This window comes from Salmo salar, chromosome ssa01 (genome assembly GCF_905237065.1).
Source record: "Salmo salar chromosome ssa01, Ssal_v3.1, whole genome shotgun sequence".
NCBI lineage: Eukaryota > Metazoa > Chordata > Actinopteri > Salmoniformes > Salmonidae > Salmo > Salmo salar.
The window spans coordinates 42303264-42322323 of NC_059442.1; the positions used below are offsets into that span (position 1 = coordinate 42303264).

Below are 19060 nucleotides of genomic sequence, written 5' to 3' on the forward strand. Positions count from 1 at the left end.
CGCACATGGCTAAGATGTAACTGCGCGTGCATGTCGCACATGGCTAAGATGTAACTGCGCGTGCATGTCGCACATGGCTAAGATGTAACTGCGCGTGCATGTCGCACATCGAATGGCAAACTCTTCATTGATACAACGCTGGAACATCAATGCATGGGCGAGTCAGTGCCACATTTTAATTTGTGCCGAAATCAAAATGAAAAAAGTTACCTTGCAAATTCTGCAGGCTACAGTGTGAAATAGGCTTTTAGAAGTGCTGTCTTTTTAATTTATTACTAATCGTTAAAGGGATACTTCAGTATTTTACCAATGAGGCCCTTAATGAACTCATGGATACCATGTTTGTCTCTGTGTCCAGTATGAAGTAAGTTAGAGGTAGTTTCACAAGCCAATGCTAACTAGCATCTTAAAAGAATAATCACCTAATAACAGGAACACCACCATCTAGTGGTCAGAACCTGGTAGAATTAGGATGTAGAATGGGACACAAACCCAACAATTGAAATTACTAATTTCTCAGAACGGGGGGGAGACATCACCAAATTCACAGAGAACACGTTACATAGGATGAAGAAACAATATTTCAAGATGCAGCTACTCTACTTGTCAAACAGAAAACTGATACTATATACTCATTGTCAATTTGGGTGCAATTAATTAGGTTTATTTCACAGATTATATTTCAACAAAATAGTGTTGCAGGAATGGTAATCTTATCTGTTTCTAACAATAGAAATGGTTTCAGAAAAATCTGAGATGGTGGGTGTCAATCCTTTCTTGTGCTTTTTGAAGTGGAACAACCCAGCACTCTGAAGAGTGAGACATTTCCTGTTCGTCTGAAATGTGCTGGTGTGTTAAGTTTGAGATGGTACGTGTTCTTAAATTTGAGACAGGCTATATTCCTGTAAAGATACCATCTCATTTTTTTAATCCAACTTGAAGTTTAGAAGTTCAGCGTTTAGGCCAACAATATTTAGGGAAAGGCTATAGTGTGAAATAGGCTTTAAAAGTGCTGTCTTTTATTTTATTACTAATCATTAAAGTAATACTTTGGTTTGTTCTGAAATAATTTCTGTTAGAAACTGGACAGTTTTCTCAATCTCTTAATTCAAAGACTCAATCATGGACACTCTTACTGACAGTTGTGGTGGCTGCTTTGTGTGATGTGATGTCTGTGCCCAATGTTTGTACCATGTTTTGTGCTGCTACCATGTTGTGTTGCAACCATGTTGTTATGTTGTGTTGCTACCATGCTGTGTTGTCTTAGGTGTCTTATGTAGTGTTGTGTTGTCTCTCTTGTTGTGATGTGTGTATTGTCCTATATTTATATTGTATTTATTTTTTATTTGTTCTTAACTGACTTGCCTAGTTAAATAAAAGTATGCAGTTAGGCATGTGAAAACTCAACATCACTAACAGCCATCCACTTTCCATGTTTTTGTAGTTCTGTATGTGTGTGTTGGGAAGTTATAGTTCAGGGGTTATTGCAAAAACAGGAAATAGTTCCAAAGGAAAGGGGGGGGGGGCAGGCGAGGTAGAGCGAGCATGGGGGGAGTGTGTCCTGAGAAATACATTTTCAGGTAGTGTACTTGCCAGCTGAGCCCTCGATCCTGAACTTCAACTAGATCCTTGCTAGGCCTAAATCTAGGGCTAGGCTATGCATGCTGGTACAAACTGTCAGTCCCCCTCTGGTACCAAAACATCTTAATTGCAGCGGTCTTCCATCAAAGAGCTGGTCAGCATTTCACACATGAACCTTGAACAGCACGTACTTTTGGTCATGTAGTGTATGTGGAGACCTGCTCATCGACCATCTCATTCCATATTCAGGTGTTCGATGGAGTTGAGATTAGGACTATGTGCAGGCCAGTCAAGTTCTTCCCCACCGATCTCGACAAATCGTTGCTGTATGGACCTTGCTTTGTGCACGGGGGCATTGTCATGCTGAAACATTCTCTAACTGTTGCCTCAAAGTTTGATGCACAGAATTGACAGATGATTTTTACGCGCTTCTGCACTTGCCGGTCCCGTTCTGTGAGCTTGTGTGGCCTACCACTTTCCGGCTGAGCTGTTGTTATGCCTAGAAGTTTACACTTCACAATAACGGCACTTACAGTTGACAGGGGCAGCTCAGGCAGGGCAGAAATTTGATGAACTGACTTGTTGGAAAGGCGGCATCCTATGACAGTGTCAAGTCACTGAGCTCTTCGGTAAGACCATTCTACTGCCAATGTTTGTCTATGGAGATTGCACAACTGTGTGCTCGATTTTTATATACCTGTCAGCAACGGGTGTGGCTGAAATGGCCAAATCCACTCATTTGAAGGTGTATCCACACTATATATACACACACAAGTATATCTTCTGCTGCTTTTCTCAAATGCAGTCCACAGGAGTAGTGTTGTGCTTTCATGTGAGCCATTAAACTCTCTGGCTCAGTTCCAATATCTATGCTAGTAAGCCGTATGCTAGTTTAGATATTGGAACACACTGGCACTAAAACGTGACTAAAACCCTCTGTCTGTCATAAACCAGTGGAGAATCCAGGGCAGCTTGTCAACACCGTGTCATCCAGTGCTAATGGGTTCCTGACTGTGTAACATGGCAGCCAACGGTGCCAAATGCATGATCCTCATTTCCCTATCAAGCTCTCCTTATCACCAGCCTCCTCATTGTCAGCATGCTTTCTGCTTAACAATACCAGGCCATAATGTCACTGACAAGGAACTCGCCTACTGCTGTTTCCTTTTCCATTTTCCACATTCCAACATTGGGCTGGCAGATAAAGAATCAAATTTGTTTAATGTTTTGCATAATTTCCCTTTATGTAGGCCTAAGCCAAACAACGTTGTTTATGAAGTTCCATAGTATGCCATTTCTGTCCGCAAACTTAAAGGTACCTTTTCAGACAACTTTAAAATGTATATCTGTGAACCTGATACATGACTTATGACCCCCCCCCATCCCTCTCTCTCTCTCCCAGGCCTCAGAGTGTAGAGCTTGGTGTGACAGGAGGAACCTCCAACTTTGTCAGCAGCAAAATGGCAGACATGTCAGTGGAAGAGATCACCATGAGGGCCAACCAAGTGACCGATGAGGTACAGCTGCCACCCGTATCCATGGGGACACCATAGGAATGCTGGGAATGGGGGTAGTCAGTGTTTACCATTAGCGTACATTTTCCACTTCAATTTAACTAGGCTACTTAAAATAAAATAAAAATGATTGACCTTATTGGAGAATCAACTAAATGTATTGAAAATTAATTAACTTGCCCAAGTTTATCATAAGACATGAAAAGAATGCGTCCATGATTCATATTTCCTGCAACCTTCTGAAGAGGAAACGAGAATGTCCTTGTCTGTGTGTGGTGTGCGTGGCTACCACTTTGTGTATCTGTTAGCGATGATGGTAGTGCGATTTAGTGCTTTTTGAGGTAAGTTCGATTATTAAAAAATAATCACGGTTTTCAATTTCAGTTTCTATTATTTTTACATTAAATGTATTATGTGGGTTGAAACACAGAATAAAATAAATAAATGAAAGTCCCATCATGGTAGTGACTCCCCATTACTGCTGCTGCCTGACAAAATCACAATTTCAGTAGTTCTTCAAAATAAATAAGGCATACTTTTATTACTGCTAAATACCAACTATTAATCACTTCGATCATTTATTTTCAGCTAGAGATACCTCGCAAAGCAACTGCTTTCTATCCCTCTTGCGCGTCCTCTTCTCTCAGGCCGTGTCATGACTTGACAGTCCATGTAGCTACAAAGTAGTCTTATGTTTACCTGGCAGAATGATATCAGGATTATTTTCATTAATCCAGTGGGTATTTGTTTCGCAAACTCAACCATCACATGTACATTTAACTCAGCTTAACAGCAGCCTTTTGCTTGGCCATGCACACTTGAATTAAAGGGTAACCACACCCCAAAATAAAAATGTATCAAAAAGGTGCATGTTGAAGACATTGGAAGAACTGTCCACATTTAACTTTTCGTCAGCCAAGATGTAGGCCTAATGAACAGCAAAAGCACTAGCCTACGTCAATCTACTATCCCCCATAGTACAAAAGCTAACCTACTGTATTCTGTGTGAGAAATAAATATTCCCAACATAGTCTGGGACAGTTGTGGGATGCGATAGATCCCAAATTAATACAACCACTAGCTTCAAAACCACTTTTATTTTTGTTTAAGCAGTGTGGCTAACGCAACAGATCAGACCATTTAGCTTAAAATGTTGATAAACTATTAGGCTATTTCTTCACATTATGAGTTCACCAATACGCACACGGCAGTAGGCTATAAGTGTGAATGTTCCAAAATGCAATCAATTAGCTGAAAAACACCATTCTCAAAAGTGACCGCAAATGAGATTATACATGTCATTATTTCATTAGAAAGCTGCATTTTTTATGGTGAAAATGATCTTCCCCAAACTTGAAACTCATGTGCTGTGTATGTATGCCAGGTAGGCTCTACACCCCTTGTAAAGCGGATTAATGTGTTTTAAATGTATGTTATTTGGCCAGTTTAGTTGTGATGCAAACCTTATCAAAACATATAGGCCTATGGCCTAGGCTACATGAGGTGAGTGACTATGATTTGGAAAAAGTTGCAAAAAAAAGGAATACGTAGTTTCTTGTATTACTACACACAATCTGGGCATCGTTCACAAGTGATAGGCTAATATTGTCACCCATCGGACTATTCTTGATTTAATCTCGTCTTTACACATACTAAATAATATAGGTGGGCAGTGGGAAAAAAATACATGTCATCTATGCACTTAAATAGCGAATGGAGGACGCTTTTCCCCGTGGTTTATTTTCATGCCAGCCAGGTAGGCTATACTCCTGTTGTAAATATAAGTAATGTGCTTAATGTTAGGAAGGTTGAGAAATAAATATAGTAGGCCTAACCTATAGAAAGCTGATGGGATCCTCCTCTTTCTATTAGCGGCCATCACTCTGTTTTTTCACGCAATTGTATAGCCTATAGAAATGTTGGGCAACATGAGCTCATGAAATGTTTGATTAGATTTTCTAATACATTTGCATTGATGTCAGTGATTTAGAGGGACAATAGAGTGCTGAGTACCAGGCAGTTAGCAAGTTTGGTAGGCTACTAATGACCATCCGCAGCATCAGAGCTTGGAGAAGCCAAATTACCATGACTAAACGGTCACATGGAATTTGACCGCCGTCAACAAGTGTTTGCAACTCTTTGTGAATTGCAGTAAGTCATTCATTAAAAATAAAATACGTTTTTTTTTTTAACTGACCCACAGACTATTCTTAAAGAATCCTGTAAGAGTCTGCTGACTTCCACAGGCTTCAAGCTTCCTTTTTAAGAGGTATTTTCTCAGCTATCTGTAATACAGGTATGATTGAAGAATGAAGCAGGTGCTAATCAATGGCTTTGCTACACAGAAAGCCGCATTTGACTACTCCATTGTCAGTCAGTAGACCTATATAATATCTTTGAAAATACCATAGAAGTATCATTAGCTTTTAAAACAATTCAATCGGTTTTCTTTCCATTAGCCTAGTTACTCCTGCAGTGAGGAGGATTCACCATCTATCAAAATGTTTTAATAATTTATCTGCAGATAATCACCAAAAAGTCTACCAGTGCAAATTATGGTGCCAAATGAACGGTTCTCTTACCGATGCGATTCTGTAGGCTACTGACGAGGAACTCACTTTAACGTCACTGTCTGACAAGTCCTGATGGACTTCATATTGAAAATACTAACAGAATCTTTAGTTTACTTGTCCCGATGCATTACAACAGTTTTGTCTTATTTTATGAATGGCAAGGATTTGAGATCGACTTTATTCAGTCAGTTCGACACCATTTATAAACTAGTCAAGTTTGCTATTCGTCAATCAAAGCTCAGTAAGCCAATGCGCCAGCACTTTGTGGCTGCATATGAAACACTCTCACTTAGATTCTAGATTGAACGATGCGCATCGTCTAGCATTCTAGTGGGAGAGGGCTCGGCAGACTTTTTTTCTGACTTACAAAATGTAAACAAAAAGTAGCCTAGTTAATTTATGGGAAAAGTACCCGGCTGAAAATGATTGTGTAACTGGCTGTGTCGCCGACAGCCGGCGCTAGTAGAAAACACTGATCTAAGCAAAGAAGTTATTCAGGTCTAGTAAACCGTTCTATTAACACTTTCTGTGATTTCAGCCTATACTAAATAGTGGTCCTCTGACATTTTGATTCTAATCTTTATCTCTTGTCTTACCAACCTGAATTTCTCCCTCCGTCTTTCTCTCTCTCCTTGCTGCCTGACTGACAGACTGATACCTTTGTGCTGGGTTTAGGACAACATGGCTTAGGGTAAACTGTCACAGTAACCTGCTTACTGTACCACACACACACACACACACACACACACACACACACACACACACAGTTTTGAGTGGTTCGGACACAAGGTACGCTTAGAAATGTGTCAGAGATTAATCATTTTCAACTCTGTTAGCTTAAGCCATTTTAGTGAGGTGGCATGGTGTAACCGCTCATACTGATGAAGTCGTCATACCCTGAGTCATCCTTTCTCCTAGCTCTACCTCCTAGTGCTCCTCTGCGGTAGGCTACACCTTTCAGAGTCTTTCACACTCAGTCCCGTCCTGCCTCTCTTGTTATTATTAAGTCCTCTGTCTCACCTGACTGCATTCCATCATTACGCCATGTCACCTGCTGCTGTTATTTTGTGTATTGATGTGCTGCTGGGAGGGAGATGGTTCCTGCTTGACTTTATTTATTCTACCTCAGCTGACCAGGCACAGTTCAGCCAGATGTACAGTAAACTGGGCTAGTCATGGAGAATACCTTCTCTGCCTCGCCTACCTGATTTTAAAATGAGGACATTGTTGTATTTTAGTCCATTAGAACCTAGAGTCTTTATGTTTTCTAGAGCATCATCTCATGATTCCCTGTAACCCTAAAAGACACTGACATCTGGGTCTCTGTTCATGCATTCGGAAAGAATTCAGACCCCTTGACTTTTTCCACATTTTGTTACATTACAGCTTTTTACTAAAATGGATTAAGTTGTTTTTTCCCTTATCAATCTACACACAATACCCCAAAATGACAAAGCAAAAACAGGTTTTTAGAGATGTTTGCAAATTTATAGAAAATAATGAAATATCACATTTACATAAGTATTCAGACCCTTTACTCAGTACTTTGTTGAAGCACCTTTGGCAGTGATGACAGCCTCGAGTCTTCTTGGGTATGACGCTACATTCTTGGCACACCTGTATATGGGGAGTTTCTCCCATTCTTCTTTGCAGATCCTCTCAAGCTCTGTCAGGTTGGATGGGGAGCATCGCTGCGCAGTTATTTTCAGGTCTTTCCAGAGATCAGGTTCAAGTCCGGGCTCTGGTTGGGCCACTCATGGACATTCAGAGACTTGTCCCAAAGCCGCTCCGGCATTGTCTTAGCTGTGTGCTTAGGTTCGTTCTCCTGTTGGAAGGTGACCCTTTGCCCCCAGTCTGAGGTCCTGGGCTCTCTGGAGCAGGTTTTCATCAAGAATCTCTCTACTTTGCTCTGTTCATCTTTCCCTCAATCCTGAATGGTCTCCCGGTCCCTGCCACTGAAAAACATCCCCACAGCATTATACAGCCGCCACCATGCTTCACCGTAGGGATGGTGCCAGGTTTCCTCCAGACGTGACACTTGGCATTCAGTCCAAAGAGTTCAATCTTGTTTCTCATGGTTTGCCTTTTGGCAAACTCCAAGAGGGCTGTCACTCTTTTTACTGAGAAGTGGCTTCCGTCTGGCCGCTCTACCATAAACGCCTGATTTGGTGGAGTGGTGCAAAGATGGTTGTTCTCCTGGAAGGTTCTCCCATCTTGGTTACCTCCCTGACCAAGGCTCTTCTCCCCTGATTGTTCAGTTTGGCTGAGCAGCCAGCTCTAGGAAGAGTTTTGGTGGTTCCAAACTAATTCCATTTTAAGAATAATGGAGGCCACTGTGTTTTTGGGGACCTTCAATGCTGCAGACATTTGTTGGTACCCTTCCCCAGGTCTGTGCCTCGACACAATCCTGTCTCGGAGCTCTACGGACAATTCCTTTGACCTTTTGGCTTGGTTTTTGCTGTCAACTGTGGGACATGTATAGACAAGTGTGTGCCTTTCCAAATCATGTCCAATCAATTTAATTGACCATGTGTGGACTCCAATCAAGTTGTAGAAACATCTCAAGGATGATCAGTGGAAACAGGATGCACCTGATCTCAATTTCGAGTCTCATAGCAAAGGGTCTGAATACTTATGTAAATAAGGTATTTCTGTTTATTTGTAATACATTTGCAAAAAAAACATTACCTGTTTTCGCTTTGTCATTATGGACTATTGAATGTAGATTAAATACAAATCAATTAATTTTAGAATAAGGCTGAAACATGGAAAAAGGGAAGCGGTCTGAATACTTTCGGAATATTGTATGTACTACTTGTAACATTACTGCTTTATTGCTTCTCGATTGTCCTCCCCCAGTCCTTGGAGAGCACCAGGCGGATGCTACAGATGGCTGAGGAGGTGAGAAAGATTGTTATTGCTCGTATAAGTTATCTGAACTGTAGTCTTTGAGTTCCTAATGTGGTCTTTTCTTGTCCACAGAGCAGGGAGACTGGTGTCAAGACCATTGACATGCTGGACCAACAGGGGGGTGAGTCAGAGATGCATAGTTCACTACCAAGTACCAGCTCTGGAACACCATCTTTTGTTAGAGGGCGATTCCACGCCAGGAAGGCCCGAAAATATTTTTGGTACAGAGGTTGCACAACTAAAAGTTTTGAGATTATGCTGTGGGATTTAGAGGTAATGTATGGTACCCTGTGCCGCTGTTTCAACCGCCTGAGGGTTTTGTTTTTTTGTAGAAACACTAGACTATTAATATAATTAAGATATACTTCCTAAAATCAATCCCATATACTAAGGTTTCTCTAGTACAGACTATGTTTACTGTAGGTTTCTCTAGTACAGACTATTGAAGACTATCAAATGCTTCTCAAAGATGCCCTCTGGTGGTCAAACTAGCACTAACTAGCATTAATGGCAACAATGGCTGACAATTAAATAACATGCCATAGAATTCTACGGCAGCCCGCAAGGTGTGCTGCGGTATGACAGTGGTTCTTCTCAGATTGTTCTGGTAGTTCTCACGTAGACATTTCACTGGGAGGAAGGATTTTTTTAAATATTCTTTTTACATTTGTATCACAAACTATTTTGGACCATTTCAAAGTAATTCCAATTTAATTGTAAATTATTTTATGTAAAATTTAATTCAAATTTCAGCTATCTTCAAGTTATGGAATTGGTATTAGACTGACTTTTTTAATTGGAATTGTAAAACATTTAATTTAATTTGAATTCAGTATTTTTACATTTCCCAGTAAATGGAATTGATGCACATAGTATCAAACATTGGCTACAGGATTTGTTATAAATCATTTCAACTTGTATTTCTATATTTCCACTATACAGTGGGTATCATAAGTATTCACCGCACTTTGATAAAAACAATTCTAATAAATGCATGCCAGTGGAATTGAAACGGATTTAGTTGTGATTTCTTGTCATTGATCTATACAAAATACCCCACAATGTCAACACATTTGATAAAAATAACATATAGCTGTTGTGAAAGTGTTCACCCCTTTTTGTTAAGGCAAGGGTAAAATAGTTTAGGAGTAAAATTTGGCTTTACATATTACATTAACCCTTCCTCTGTACCCCATACATGTGTAAGGGCCCTCAGTCAAGTATTGCATTTTAAGCACAGATTCAACTACATAGATCGGGGAGTGATTGGTAGAAGGGTAACAATAAAAAAATCTGATATTGAATATCTCTTTAAGCCTGGTCAAGTTAATAATTATGCTGTGGATGATGTATTAAACCACCCAGACACATCAGAGTCTTTCTGAACAGAGCTGCAGAACAGGAAGGAAACTGCTCAGGGGTGTCACCATGAGGCCATTGGCCATTTTTAAAGCAGCTACGGGCTTCAATGGCTATGAAGGGAGAAAACAACAGAATGGAGCAACAGAATTGTACTTGCTCCAGAATAATGACCTAAATGTGAAAAGAAGAATTTATAGTATACAGAAGATATTCCAAAACATGGATCCTGTATCCAACAAAGGCACTATAGTAATACTGCATAAAAACACCAGAAGGGAATAAAATGTTTAGCCTAAATGCAAGGCCTTGTGTTTGGTGCAAACCCCCCCCCCCCCCCCCCCCCTGATACATGTTTCAATATTGTACTACATATTGTTCCTTTTTCTATTATACTTACGCTAAAATGTTTATTCAATTCTACTGAGCCATTTACTTCGTTCGTCTTTTATTATTTCTTATTGTTGTGTTGTCAAGAAGGCACCTGCAAGTTAGCATTTTGTTGGACGGTGAATACCATGTGTATGCTGTACATACGACTAATAATAAAACTTTAAACTTCAAATCCAACGCAACACATCACTTAAATGCTTTAAAATCTATGGCAAGACTTCAAAATTGCTGTCTAGGCATGACAATAATTCGATATTAAACTGATTATGGCAGTAGGCAGATTATGCAATAGTCATGTAAACACCTTACTCTGCTTAATCGGCGTAAGGTCAAATTCGAAGTAAGCATACGTCGGTTAAAACACCTGGTTTTCTGCGCAATCTTTCACATTATTGTGACATTTAAACACCTTAATCGGCGTTCCAGCGGTGTATTTGATCTGCACGTGTTCTAGGACCAGCCAAGTGAAGCCTCCCTTATTTAAAAGAATAATGGGCAAATATTACACAATCCAGGTGTGCAAAGCTCTTAGTTACCTAAGAAGACTCACAGCTGTAATCACTTTTTTTCCCTTCCATTTTGGTTTTGTTTCGATCAATGACAAAATAAATCACAATGAAATGAATTTTAATCCCACTTTGTAACGCAACAGACTGTGAACAAATCCAAGGGGTGGGGGAATACTTCTGATACCCACTGTAGCTATGCTGTCTGAATAGTGACATGATAAGCCTGAGGGAATGTAATTCTAATTTGGAATTTGTGGAATTGTTGGGGATAATATTGAATTACTGTAATGTACCTACAATTGGAATTGGATCTTTTTGATGTTCTGTTTGTGTAACAGAGCAACTGAAGCGTACGGAGGTGGGTATGGACCAAATCAACCAGGATATGAGACAGGCTGAGAAGAACCTGACTGACCTGTCCAAGTGCTGTGGCCTCTGTGTCTGCCCCTGTGACAGGTAACAAACTGTAACCTAACCTTTCAGCTACCTGGTCTCACTCAAACTCACGTCTGTCTGCTACGCTGGAAATTAGTCGTCGTAACTTTCTGTAATGATGGCTCTCTCAAAGTTTCCTAGCATGTTTTAATCTATCTTCCCCTGACTGATTGGCGGACTGAATGACTTTTATTGATTGATCTATTGTCCATCAGGGTGACGTCCATAGAGCATGACTCTAAGTACAAGCGTACCTGGGGAATGGGTGATGGTAGCGGTGGAGGAGGAGGAGGAGAGGGAGTGGACAGCTCGGTGGTGTCCACTCAACCATCAGGTGTCCGTAATGGACAGGCCAACCAGCAGCAGTCCATGGGGGGACCTTACATCAAGAGGTGAGTGAAGCCAGTCAACCGTATAATATACACCTAGTTAGAATTTATCAGCCGGTCCCAAGTCACTCTTGCTCCCTTTGCCCTTTCAATGTTTGCAGATCTGTAAGGTGGCCGGCAATATGGTGGAAGGTCCATCGCTACATTGATTATACTTATCTAGACCCTTCAGAGCCTTAACCCTTCGGTGTTACCAGATATCAAGCAAGCGCAAAAAGTCTCATGAAAATGCCTATGAGATTAGTAGATATTTATGTGACGTGTCCCTTTCTCTCCCCAAGGATAACCAACGATGCTCGGGAGGATGAGATGGAGGAGAATCTGGACCAGGTGGGCAGCATCATAGGTAACCTGAAGAACATGGCCATGGACATGGGCTCTGAGATAGACAAGCAGAACAAACATATCGACCGCATCACAGATAAGGTGAGTTGTCATCATAGCTGGGCTGTGTTATCCATCCATACACTGCCTCACTCCTTACGGATTTATTATACCGAGAGGCTCTCTTTTTATGGGTATCTTTTTTTTTCTTCACTAATTGGTCTTTTGACAAATCAGAGCAGCTCTGAAAAAGAGCTGCTGTGAAAAAATCTGTGATTTGTCAAAACACCAATTAGTGGAAAAAAGATCAGAACTGGGCTGCCTGTGTAAACGCAGCCATGGATGCTAACAGTATGCTCTGAAGGTCTTTGAGCACAAGTTTGCCATATTAAATGACTGAAGTTTGCATTGATCTAAGTGTGAAAGAGACTATTTTATACAGATTAGTCTTTCACCTTCCTACACCTCAGATACCTTAGTCAAGTCTGTGGTATATTTCTCTAGTGCACCATGAGGCTGCCTAACATTGGCCTCCACTGTCAAGGAAGTGCTACGGTCGCACTAAGTGATGGAAATGTAGATGTGTTCATCCACCTCTCACCTGGTGCCTGTACTGTCTCTCTCTCTCTCAGGCGGACATGAACAAAGCACGTATCGACGAGGCCAACCAGCGAGCTAACAAGCTCATCAAGTAGAACGACCTGCTCTCGCTTCCACATCATCCACTTTGACTCTCTGCCTCAGCTTGCATGTGCACACATGTACATACTAGTGTTTAAATATACAATACATACACACACTCACACCTTGAACAAAGATAATCAACCAGGACAACAACAAAAAACATTGAACCACACTTGCCTTCTCTGTAATGATATGTAAATATGCACACACACACTCACACTCTTATTGTGCCTTTTATGACAAGTCAAAAGTCCTCACCCGGGTCCCCATCCCTAGTATGTGACCCGGTGAATCACTTCTCCAGGCGTTGTGAGATCTGGGCCCATATTCATAAAGCGTCAGTGTAGGAGTCCTAATGTGAGAGAAGTTGCGCGAGACGGGGGACCCGCTCCTAGATCAGCACTCCTACACTGAAATGCTTTATTTATACGAGCCCTGATAATCTGCCGTGCGTTCTAGGAGTATAACGTGGAACTCAACCAGATTCACAGCCGTATGTGTCTGTTGCCCCCCGGAGGTCTAAAGGTGTCACAGCAGCTGTATCCTCTTCGGGGTATGCAGGGAGAACGTTATGAGAGACGATGCTTTAGGTCATGGGTGTCAAAAAAAAAAAATCCCCGGGGGCCGCATTTGATCTTCAATGAGGTCCGGAGGGCCGCACTGAAAATCGCTTATATTTCCTCGCCGTCAAAATTAGCTTGTGGCATTTTCGATGCTCCCTGACTGTCTAGCTTTCATTTTGGTGATTTATTGGCGAGCTGGACACAGCCAAGAAACTGTATAAATGTAGGTCCATTTTGAATTTTTACAGTTTCGATTTGGTTTTTGTCATTTTTAAGTATATTGAGTTTGTTGGACCCCCCCCTCATGCAGCCGTATGTTTAACACCCCTGCTTTAAATCGTATAATTTGGTTCCTGGCTCTTGTAATTATTGTTATTGTATCCAATTGTTATTGTTTGAAATTATGTGCCTATTTAATTATTCGTATAAAGCAGAAATGACTTGTGAATAACATTAGCTTTTTTTAACCCCCCCATTTATCCCTGTTTAATGCAATGGTTGATCTATTAAGTTCTATGTTGGAAGTCCCTTAGAATTGTATCAGTATCTCTTTGATCAAGAGTAACAACTAATATTAATGAAGGATCTTAGCATGGTTAGACTCCCCTCGGCTAGCCTGAGTGCCAGTCTGTTTGTGCAAAACTCCTTGCCCCTCATTACAATGAGCGATGGAGTTGGTAACAGTACAAACAGATCTGGGACCAGGCTACACCTCTGTCACCAATGGATCAAATGCTGTACTTCATCTCAATGTTATTTCACTGATTTGTATTTGAACTGCCTCATTGTCACCCGAGAGAGGCCTTACTGCCTGTTTCTTGGAAAGGGCAAAGTGGCTGCGTTGTAACAGCCTTGTCCCCAAAGCGGCTCTTCTATCTGTCGGTAACCTACTCATCCAGAAATTTCCCATCAGTTTCTTTCCTTACTTTCATTATAAATATTTCTAAGAAAATGTTATGTTCTTCTGCATTCAGGTATACTTTTGGTCAGTTATTGATTTCCTACAGAGTGAACTAAACTATTATCCAAGGCTGTATTTAAACCAAAGTGACACTTAAAGACTTCAGAGTGTCTTAATATTAGTCGTTAATGCTAGAGCTACTGCTACGTTATACTTCTGTCTTGATGCTGTGGGGTTACCGACTGTAATGTAAACTCAGCAACTGCCTCTTTTTAAATTTGAATATGTCGAGGAACACAGCTTGTTCTGTCTGGAGGATTGTTTAACATAGTAAAAGTGCCTTTCTATTTCAGCAACAGATTTCTTTCTGTTTAAAAGTAAATTGTTATATTTCTATAATTCATTAAACTCTTCAGTAAAACCTTGTTGAGCTTTGAATTTTACCGTTGTGCCCTCAAGCAAGGCACCCTTACGGCGGCTGACCCTGCTCTACCCAGTGTGTGTGTGTGTGTGTTGCCTGGGGGAACATGCAGTAACTCCAAACTGTCGGTTTATGAGTTTATTTTCAAGTTCACCTCTCAATGTAATAGACATTTTCTGTCCACATTTTGGGAATTTTTACATAGCTTGTAGAGAGTAGAAAATGCTGATTTAAAAACCACTACACAAAGGACTGGAAGATAAAGATGTTGACTTTAGTATGTGGCGAGTAGATGTGAGGGTGGGAAAGTGTAATGGATGAAGGATCTAGAGGGACAGTACAGCCAGTACATTAAAAGGCAATGTGTAGCAGGTTTGGGGTCAATTCCATTTAAAGAGTGATTGCCCCTAAAAAGCAACTTCTCGTTTTGGAAACAACCTATGTAGCCTCAGTTTCAGTCAAACATTTATTCTAGTGTCAAAATTGATTACAATGTGACATGTACAGGGCATTCCGAAAGTATTCAGACCCCTTGACTTTTTCCACATTGTTTTACGTTACAGCCTTATTCTAAAATGGAGTGTAAATTATTTTATTTTTTTTCCCACTCAATCTACACACTACACCCTGTAATGACAAAGCAAAACGGGGACAATTCTTTGACCTCGTGTTTTGGTTTTTGCTCTGACATGCACTTGTCAACTGTGATACCTTTTCATATAGACAGTTTTATTAGACACTTTTGCAAATATATTAAAAAAAACATTTACATAAGTATTCAGACCTTTTACTCTACTTTGTTGAAGGACCTTTGGCAGCGATTACAGCATCGAGTCTTCTTGGGTATGACGCTACAAGCTTGGCACACCTGTATTAGTGGAATTTCTCTCATTCTTCTCTGCAGATCCTCTCAAGCTCTGTCAGGTTGGATGGGGAGGTGTTCTCCAGAGGTGTTCCATTGAGTTCAAGTCCGGGCTCTGGCAAGGACATTCAGACTTGTCCCGAAGCCACTCCTGCGTCCAATTGGCAGTGTGCTTAGGGTCGTTCCCCCGATGGAAGTTGAACCTTTGCCTCGGTCCTGAGCACTCTGGAGCAGGTTTTCATCAAGAATCTCGCTGTACTTAGCTCTGTTCATCTTTCCCTTGATCCTGACTAGTCTCCCAGTCCCTGCTGCTGAAAAACATCCCCACAGCATGATGCTGCCACCACCATGCTTCACCGTAGGGATGGTGCGAGGTTTCCTCCAGACTTGACGCTTGGCATTCTGTCCAGAGTTCAATCTTGGTTTCATCAGGCCAGAGAATCTTGTTTGTCATGGTCAGAGTCCTTTAGGTGCCCTCCAAGCGGGCTGTCATTTGCCTTTTACTGAGGAGTGGCTTCTGTCTGGCCACTGTACCAGAAAGGACTGGTGGAGTGCCGCAGAGATGGTTGTCGTTCTGGAAGGTTCTCCCATCTCCACAGAGGAACTCTGGAGCTCTGCGTCCCCAGATCTGTGCCTCAACACAATCCTGTCTCTGAGCTTTATGAACAATTCCTTTGACCTCATGGCTTGATTTTTGTTCTGACAACTGTGGGACCTTATGTAGACAGGTGTGTGTGCCTTTCTAAATCATGTCCAATCAATTGAATTTACCACAGGTGGACTCCAATCATGTTGTAGAAACATCTCAAGGATGACCAATGGAAACAGGATGCACCTGAGCTCAAGTTCGAGTCTCATAGCAAAGGGTCTGAATACTTATGTAAATAAGGTGTCTGTTTTGCAAATGTATTAAATAGAACGTTCTAAAAACCTGTTTTCACTTTGTCATTATAGGGTTGTGTGTGTGTGTGTGTGTGTGTGTGTGTTATATATTTAATCCATTTTAGAATAAGGGTGTAACTTAACAATGTTGAGCAAAGTCAAGGGGTCTGAATACTCGATATCGTACACCAGCAACCTAGCACAAAGGAAGGAGGTATACCTGATACAAAGTACACAAACAATGTTGGACTGTCAGTAGTCAAATGTATTAGTATATTTTCCTAGCAATGCGGTTCCATTATATACTGTACATGTATAGATTTAGGTGATATAAAATATTTGAGAATGGATTCCTTTTTAAAATACGTTTCATTAACTTTACCAATGTCATTGAGAGGAAAAAAATGAAATTCAAATATTCTGACGGTCGATTTCAAATTAAATCCATTTTTTTTCTGGTTTTCCACATTGCACATCGTTGTCTTTACCCGTCTTCAACGCTTTCTGTATTTCCATACGTACATGCATACATTCATTCATTTTGACACATTCTTCCATTATGAATTTTCATACTGTGTGGGTTTTGGAAAAGCAATTTAGATTTGATTGACCCACAATTTTTATCCTCGATTTTTGACAGACTAAAAAAGTATTTCTGTCTCCGATTATGTAATTGAAGGTGTTTTGAGTGAAACCAAACAAAGTGTAATAGAATCAGTTGCATATGACTCTGCAGTCCAAAGTAAAGAACAAATAGGGCAGGCCAAGTTGGTCTAGTTTGAAAGTGTAAGTCCTAGATTCAATCGGATCAAGCGTTTACCGGCGATAGCAGACACTCGCATAAGAGGATGTGGATTTGACAAATCTGACACAGTTCCATCACCTACACTGTCAAAACAACCGCTATGCAGAGGTTGGCTAAAGCAGAGCTGATTGAATATAGCCTTAGTAATATCACGACACTATAGCACCATATTAAAAAGAAAAAACATGCATCTTTAGATACAGTACCAGTGAAAAGTTTGGACACACCTCCTAATTCAAAGCTGGTTGAGAGAATGCCTTGAATGACTAGGTGTGTCCAAACCTTTGACTGGTACTGTATATAGATATGAGATTCGATACACAGGTGTTAGGCATAGGCTATTTCAAGTTCTCAGCAACAGAGATGGCCACAGTGCTATTCTGGTAAAAGTCATGTTTGAAAGTAATTTGAGTTTTTTGTTTTAGGTAAAGCACGACAATAACAAGGTAACATTATCGTCTTTCAATTGTGTTACTTTCATTATCTCAGCTAAAACAGTCTATAACATCCAATTTCTGTAATGTTATTTGGCTTTCACAGTGCATAGGACAATTAGTTTGCATACTTGCTGTTGTACTTGCCGTGCATGCAGGTATTGTACAATGTCTGACTCTCTTTCAGGCAACACAAGGCCTATCATTTAATGAGCTAAAATAGCATTTACAAAGCTCTTTAAAAGAAAACAGCTACCATACCCAATCCTGATGAATTTACAAACATTCTTTGGTTGAGAGTCAAAAGAACATTCCTGTGCTTTTAATTAACTATTTAAATGTAGCATATTTTGTCAAAGAGAAAACAAAAAGAGAAAGAAAAAGGTGGACATTTGCGTTCATACACTGGCTTAAATACACTCAGCAGCGTGAGCGTAGGTTGAAATCTTAACTACAATATCTCATCTATTTTAATGTAAAAAAATGCAATATTTTAAGGTGATAAAAATCTGTCTTACTGATTGTACACTACAACTTCTGCCCAAGTGACTGAAATATAGTCAGTCAGTCCTCACTTCTTCTTTGCGAACCGACTGAATCCCTTCCTCTCCTTGTCTTTCTTGTCTTTCGCCGGCTCTGGGGTGGCGGAGGAGGAAGGAGGGGGCAGGCTGTGGGCCCGGGCCCCTGCGGACCCTGAGGATCCTACCTCTTCCTGCGCCAGGGGCTTCACTGCCTTCTCCATCGCCTGGGTCCAAAGATCCAGCTCCTTCTGAAATAACCATTTATGTTCAATATATTTCATTGAATTTGGGTGTTGGGTTTAAGATCGCTATAAGATCAACGTTCATAATACATTGACAGATGTAATACATCTGCACAGATACTTATGATTTAATTCCAGAAAGAGCAGAAAGTTTATCTTGTAGATGGTTCAATGGAGCTGTATTTTGATGACTCATTGACTGACTGATATAGTATAACATGATTATTTAGAAGTGCATGAAGAACTCACCTTTTCTTTACACTGGAACAGGTACTCACTACCATCTCCAAGCCTGGAAGAGAGACAGCCAAATGAACAAAATTCAGTAAGGATTCAAACGAAAAGTGCAATAACGGAGAGTGTGAATCACAGGTGGTTGGCGACAACTTAATTGGGGAGGACGGGCTCGTGGTAATGGCTGGAGCGGAATAGGCAGAATGCTAGCAAATACAGCAAACACATGGTTTCCATGCGTTTGATGCCATTCCATTCGCTCCGCCCCAGCCATTATTATGAGCCGTTCCTCCCGTCAGCAGCCTCAACTGGTGTGAACTATGTAAACTGAGAGACTCCGGATCCTCGCCTCAGTTTGAATACGTGCTTCTTCTTCTTGTAGTTGGTCAGGACTTCACAGTTGGCGTTGCAGAGCGACAGAGGGTCCTCTCCGTGGTAGGTGGAGCCATGGCTGATGCTCTTGGCGTCCTTATAGACAGACAGCTGACCAGGTTTCAGCACACAGTACAGGTTGTTCCAGGACC

The 19060-nt window shown here is 40.9% G+C and overlaps 2 protein-coding genes across 5 annotated transcripts in view; one reads left to right on the forward strand and one right to left on the reverse strand.

The window, feature by feature from the left end:
- Positions 1-14560, forward strand: part of LOC106602600 (synaptosomal-associated protein 23) — a 42371-nt gene extending 27811 nt beyond the window's left edge. For all 3 annotated transcript variants that reach the window (XM_045717916.1, XM_014195346.2, XM_014195338.2), the window contains 7 exons: positions 2984-3098; positions 8528-8569; positions 8651-8699; positions 11178-11295; positions 11490-11666; positions 11945-12089; positions 12620-14560. In XM_045717916.1, coding sequence (XP_045573872.1) covers positions 3042-3098; positions 8528-8569; positions 8651-8699; positions 11178-11295; positions 11490-11666; positions 11945-12089; positions 12620-12682 — 651 coding nt within the window. In that variant the 5' untranslated portion in view covers positions 2984-3041 and the 3' untranslated portion in view covers positions 12683-14560. The remainder of the gene's footprint in view (positions 1-2983; positions 3099-8527; positions 8570-8650; positions 8700-11177; positions 11296-11489; positions 11667-11944; positions 12090-12619) is intronic.
- A 119-nt stretch (positions 14561-14679) lies between these two features.
- LOC106602627 (spectrin beta chain, erythrocytic) overlaps positions 14680-19060 on the reverse strand; it is a 52659-nt gene continuing 48278 nt past the window's right edge. Inside the window, exons 39-41 of one of the 2 annotated variants that reach the window (XM_014195386.2) lie at positions 18886-19059; positions 18552-18594; positions 14680-18305 (exon numbers count right to left, since the gene is read on the reverse strand). In XM_014195386.2, the coding sequence (XP_014050861.1) occupies positions 18111-18305; positions 18552-18594; positions 18886-19059 (412 nt within the window). In that variant the 3' untranslated portion in view covers positions 14680-18110. Of the gene's footprint in view, positions 18309-18551; positions 18595-18885; position 19060 lie in introns of both variants that reach the window. The other variant, XM_014195383.2, reaches the window with a different exon arrangement.